Genomic DNA, 6,000 nt, shown 5'->3' with positions numbered 1-6,000 from the left:
CAGGGACCGCGTGCTAATGCTTTGAGTGCTGTCGGAAGGGGCTGGGGGCAGCGCGGGCTTGGGGGAGCTTAGAGAGGCGAAAGCTGCAGCGGTGAGCTGCTGCTTCCGCAGCCGGTGGGGGGACCCGCACGAACCGGGGGCGGCCGGGGGAACGCGCCCGCCGCGCCCGCTCCCCCCACGGCTCCGTGCGCGCCCGGTCGCGGCCGCTGGGTAGCGCTCGGAGCCGCGCCGTCTCCCCGCCTCCCCGGCTCGGGCTGCCCCCGGCTCCTCCGAGCCCCACCGCCGCGGCTCACTCCGCCGCCGAGCCGCGCAGGAGGAGCAGGCAGCCGGCTGGAGCGCCGAAAGGGGACGGCGCGGCGCCGCCAGCCCGCCCGCCGCGCACCGCCGGCGGCTCCGAGCGGGACCCCGCGCCGCTGAGCGCCGCCGCCGCACTTTCCCCGGTTCCCTGCGGGTGCCGGGGCGCAACGGGGGGAGAGGTCCCCCTCGTCGCCCGGAGCCGCCGAGGCGGGGATGTCCCCAGGCAAGAGCTGAGCGTTGGGGAGGGGCCCCCGCTGCCCCCCGCTCCCGGACCCCAAACTTTTCAGCGGCTGCGGTGCGCTCGGCTCCGGGAGCGGTGGGGGCCCGGCCCCCATGGTGCCCGGGCGGGCAGGAGGGGCCGGGGGCGAGCAGCTCTGCGCTTCCCGTCCCCTTCCCTGACGCGGAGCGCAACGCCTGGGGAGGGGCTCGGCTGCCGGCCCCACTCCGGATTTGGGGGTCCCGGCTCCACGCGTCCGCAGGGAACTTGCACATGGTGGGGAGCTGCCTGCGGACCCCCCCGGCCCCGCGAGGAGCTTTTCACCCCATCATCTTCGCCTCCCCCCGAGCAGTGCTGCTGCGGGGGTCCCTGCGCCGGAGCCCGGAGGTCGCCCCGGTGCTCGGCCAGCAGCGAGGACCGGCGCCGCAGCCGCCCGGATTATAAAGTCGGGGAAGTTGCCCCCCCACCTCCGTCTCGGCAGAGCCATGGCCCGGCTCGGGAGCTGGGGGCTGCTGTGCTTCGCGGTGCTCGCCCTGCCCGGCCCCCCGGGAGCCGGCGCCCAAGGTAAGGGGATGCGGCGGGGGGGGGGGGGGGGGGCACCTTCCAGCTCCGACTTGGATGCTGGAGATGGACCGCGGATGGTTGGGGGGGTCCCGGCGCTGCTCCCCTCAGCCGAACCCCCACCCTCCCGGGCCGGGGAAGCTTCGTGCCAGCTGGGGAGGGGGGGAGCGGGGACGGGGACCGAGGCAGCTCCGGAGCTCCTGCCGTGGTGGGGGATGGGGGGGCCAGCATCGGTGGTGTTCAAGAAGCCCCCACCGGAGCTGGGGCCCCGGGGCCCGCCGGTGCCGAGCGCAGCGCGGTGTTCGGGAAGGCTCGGTGGGGGCGAGCAGCACGGCTCTGCTCTGCCGCCGCCTTCCCGCTGCCCCATAACTGCCCCCAGGCTGGGGACTAGGGGGGGAAATGTTGCCCTGAGCATGGGGTAGAGACTGCCCTGGACCACTCTCGGGAGGCTGAGCATCCCCTGGGGATGGCGGGGGGTGAAGGCGCCCATTTCAGCCCCTCCCGAGGAACCCCATTGCATCGTGAGACATGGGGTGCAAGTTTGGGGAGCTCCCTGGGTGCCACTCTTGCCGTGGGCTTGGTCCCATTGACCTCCAGCTGGCTGGTCAGCCCAGGCAGGGGCGGGGGGACTCTGCAGCCCTGAGCCCCCGTGGGTGCCCGGGGCTCCCAGTACACCCATCCGGCCCTTGGGGTGAGGCAGTACCACTGGGCAGGGTGAGCCCTTCTCTGCTCCTCGCCTCCGGGGCTCTGGCACAGCCACTTTTTTAGCAGCTTCGCTACCCGAGAGGGATGTAGAAATAGTTTGTGGCCCTTTGGGGTGCAGCTGGGGTTCAGGGATGCCAGGGGGACCCTGCGGTCCCGTCCCCTCCCCAGCAGCGAGGCTCCCTGTGGGACTGCAGAGGAGGCTCCTGGCTGGCAGGGCTGTAGCACGGCTGCCTCCGTCCCCACCGCTTGGACCGAGCAGATCCAAGCTGTGAAATTGGGGGTGGGGAGGAGGGCACGGTGGGGTGTAGCACCGGGGGTCCTCGCCCGCGACATTTCTTGCCCTTGTTTGTGGCAGCAAGTGGAGCCAGAAGTCCCTGTGCGCTCCCGTCTTCCCGCTCCCCCTGAGCCTCCCCCAGCACTGCTATAATTTCTCAGTAATTAAGTTCAGAACATAACATCTAAAGCGGCAGTATATTATCCGGGCAGGCCCTGTGTGGGGAGCTGTGAAGGTCTCTTTGATTGATTCACTCCCTTGCCGAGTTTCTCTTCTCCTGGCTGGCGTCTCCGGCTGGCGGCTTCCCCGTCATCCGTTTGTTCCCCGCCTGCAGGACGGGGCTCCTGGTGTGACCGAATCTCCTTCCATTTATCTGTGGGGCTGCGGGGTCTCGCCGTGGGGTGGGGAGACGTGGGGCTGGCTGTGCTTCAGCCCTCCCGAGGGGTGGGGAAGGGGTTTTGCTCCCCTCTCCTGCTGCCGGAGCTGTGCAGCTTCGGCTCCCTGCGGCGCGTGTCACGTCCTCGCGGGCGGCGTGACATTGCTCGGCCGTGCCACGCGTGAGCGGTGGCTGCTGGTGACGGAGTGGCGCTGGAGGGAGCATTGCCAAAGCCTGGCACGTCCCCCTGTGTCCCCTGCCGCAGATGGCACTGAGGACACGCCGGCAGGGTCACCTCACTGGCTGCGGTGCCCGGTGTGCCGGGGCTGCCGACGCTCGTCACCGCAGCCCCTTGGGGCGAATGGGGTGCTGGGGCGAGGGAGATGGAGGAGGAGGAGGCGTGCGGGCAGGATGCCCGGCTTCGGCCTCGGCTCAGCCCCACTGCGGTGGGGCGGGCAGGGCATCCCGGCGTGGGCATCCCTGCAGGGCTGGCAGCGGGAGCCGAGGCCGGCAGCGCTTTGTGCCGCTGCTATTGATCCCGGCAGCCGAAGAAAATGGGATCAATAGAGCAGGAGGAGGGGGCGGCACGGTGTGAAACCTCAGCCAGGGCGCGGGGGCTCCCCCCGGGCGCAGGATGAAACACTTTAATACCTGCAGTTGGTAAAACAAAGGCCCGGTGCTGGCGGGGAGAGAGGGGATGGAAGTTTAATTACAGCCCGTAATTCTGTGCTGTGTAATTATTAATTACCCACGGCAAAAAATAACTTATTGATTAGGGGCCTCGCGCTAATTACCCGGGGCCGAACGTGGTGCTGGGTGGAAGGCTAATCAGTCAGCGCCGCCCGGGCGGGAGCTGTGTCGCAGTGCGACCTGTGCCGGGGCCGAGCACCAGTGCCACAGCTGGGGGGGCTGTGCCACGGCTTGGGGGGGGGCCACAGGCAGCCCATGGCTCCCAGCCCTGCTCCAGCCAGCCCACGCCTGCAGCAAAGGTGCCTTCAGCTGATTAAGTGAGACAATAAAGGAGCCCCCCAAGGGGTGGGTGGGTGTCAGAGGGGGGTCCAAGCCTTCTCCTCCCCACTTTTTGTAGATGATGTGACCCCCAGGGATGCGGTTTCCCCCTGTGCAGGGCTGGGGGCACAGCCCAGGACCCCCCGTGCTGGACCAGCACCTCTAATGGGATTGAGGAGGCTGCGACCAGTCCCAGGAGGGGATTTGGGAGGCTTAAGGTTCCAGACGGGATTTGGGGCAGGGGCCTGAGACGGGCAGCTTCCACCAAAGAGGCTTATTAGAGGCTGGAGTTGGGGAGTGCACGGCGCCTTCTGGCACCCACGCGTGGTGCCCGGGCACGTCCGCATGCGTGGGGCAGAGCGGGAGGGGGGACGAGCCCCTGCTCCCCCCTGGGGACGTGATGCTGGTGACAGGCTCACGCCAGGACATCCCTGGAGGGTGCTGCCGGGGAAGGGCCGGCCGAGCGTGGGTGTCTCCTGCCCTGGCTCCCCCTTCCCCGCCAGCGCGGCCAGCACATTAGCTGGTGGCCTCGTGCAAAGCTCCGGCTCAGGAAGGAAAGTGGCTTTTAGGGGAGAGGAAGGGAAGATTAAAATTTGATGCTTCTTTGGAAGCCATTAGTGACCAGGCACAGCGATGAAATTTTGATGATCTGATAACTGGAAGGGGGGGGGGGGGGGGATGTAGTCACATCCCAGCCCATGTCGCCGTGCCCCAGCGCTGGTCCCCAAAGGTTTGGGGTGGCAGTTGATCCGAGCCACAGCAGTGCTGGGCTATGCCACCGTGCCTGCGGGCTGGTAGCCAGCTCCCTGGGGGAGAAGGGCAGGAGGAAGGCTGCCAGGGGGAAGGAGGGAGGGTGTGGGCTTGGCTGCGGCACGGTTGGGCTCACATCAGTGGGGTGAGATAGCCGGGGGGCAACTTGAACAGATCCTGCCCCGGTGCCAGCCGGGGTGGCAGCATCGAGTACTGCCGGTCCCGTAGTGATGGGGATTAGGCTGCGGTGGCACTTCTGCTCAGCGGGAGCGAATGAAGGAGCTGGAGGAGAGGGAAGGAGGGAGGCAGGCGGATGCAGGTTGCTCGTGAACCTGGGAAAATGCTGATAATTAAACCTGGGAGGAGGGAGGCTGGCTCACGGGGTGCCTGCGGGGCGGTGTGATGAGGAGTGACCCCGTGGCTGCCTTCACGGGGCTTTATGAACCGTGTCCTTGTCCCCAGCCGTGCCTGGAGCTGATCCCTGATGTGGCTGGTTCCTGCCTGGGGATGAGCTCCGGCCACAACACGCCTTACTGTAGGCCCTACACAAACTGTCTGGGGACATGCTGATGCTCTGCAGCAGCAGTGCAGGCTCCTTTCTGGGGTGAATGAGGCCCTGCTCTGGCTGAGGTGCAAAATTCTTTGGGTGCTGGGTGGGCGAGCGGTGGGTCCCATCGTCTCCAAGCCCTCGTTACCCCCCCGAGCTTGTTAGCAAGTTGTGTGTGGCTGGGTGAAAAATGGTCAGTGTCAGGCCAGGAATAAATATGCTGCTGTCAGTGGTGATGTGATCGTGCTAACGAAGGGTGGTCTGAGCCCCCGTGGTCGTGCCAGGGCTGGTGGTGGGCTCAGAGGGGTGGCGGAGGGGCTGGTGGCCCATGCTGCACAACTCCTGGTCTTCCAAAGCTCCCACGGGGATCCTGCAGCCTTGTGGGGCTGGGATCAGGGTGGTGGGTGCTACGGGCAGAGGGGTGTCCCGGGAGCTCCGAGGGAAGGGAGGAGATATCGCCCTCCTGCGCAGGAGAGCGCTGCATGGAGCTGCTGGGGAGGACACGGGGCCAGGGTCATTCTGGAGATGGGGTGGTAATGCCAGGGACCTCCATGATCCCTGCGGCCATGGCTCGGTTTTGAGGTTCCTACCCCTCTGCATCCCCAGAGCCATCCATGGAGGTGGATCGGGAGTCGGGGTACATTCCTGCCATCCTCTGCACCCCCAGGAGGCAGGAATGTGCTGGCAGCAGCTCCCCGCCTTGCTGGCCCTGCTTGGTATCCCTCACACCCCGGGCACGCCGGCAATGCCACCAGCGTGGGCACAGCCCTGGGCAGCCTGTCCATGGGGCTGGGGACCGGCTGTCGGGCTGCGTCCCCCAGCGATGCTCTGGTGGGGTGCATCCCCCAGCTCCCAGCGATGCTTTTGGGAGGTGTGTGTGCCCGGCTCCCAGCGATGCTTTTGGGGGTGCAGCCCGCACCTCGCTCCCAGCGATGCTTCACCTTCCTCCCTTTCTCCCCTGCCTGCGCCCAGGGAAGGCAGGGGCCCCCTCTGCAGCCCCCTCCCCTTGCCCCCAGCCCCGCGGGGTGCAGGAATGCCTGCGCCTGGAAAGCCGTGCTGGGCTCGGGTTGCCTGGGAACTGGGAAACCTGATCCCTGGGAACAGGGGCCGAGGGCAGGGGACATTCCCGGGCTGCAGCTGGTCCCCAGCCCCCTTTGTCTCCCTGCTCTGATGGGGCGGCTGCGCCCCTGCCCTCGGGGCCCCCTCCCCCAGGAATGGAGACTTGGGGCGCAGGGGAGCTCTCGGCCTCGTGCAGGGCCATCCCT

The 6,000-nt window shown here is 67.7% G+C and overlaps 1 protein-coding gene across 1 annotated transcript in view; it reads left to right on the top strand.

Moving 5' to 3' along the window:
* Positions 1–999: 999 nt before the first annotated feature.
* SDK2 (sidekick cell adhesion molecule 2) overlaps positions 1,000–6,000 on the top strand; it is a 49,291-nt gene continuing 44,290 nt past the window's right edge. Inside the window, exon 1 of the mRNA XM_074159994.1 lies at positions 1,000–1,078. Coding sequence (XP_074016095.1) covers positions 1,000–1,078 — 79 coding nt within the window. The remainder of the gene's footprint in view (positions 1,079–6,000) is intronic.

This window comes from Numenius arquata, chromosome 17 (assembly GCF_964106895.1).
Source record: "Numenius arquata chromosome 17, bNumArq3.hap1.1, whole genome shotgun sequence".
Lineage (NCBI taxonomy): Eukaryota > Metazoa > Chordata > Aves > Charadriiformes > Scolopacidae > Numenius > Numenius arquata.
Note: the sequence above shows the minus strand (reverse complement) of the source record. Positions and strands in the feature narration are given on the sequence as shown.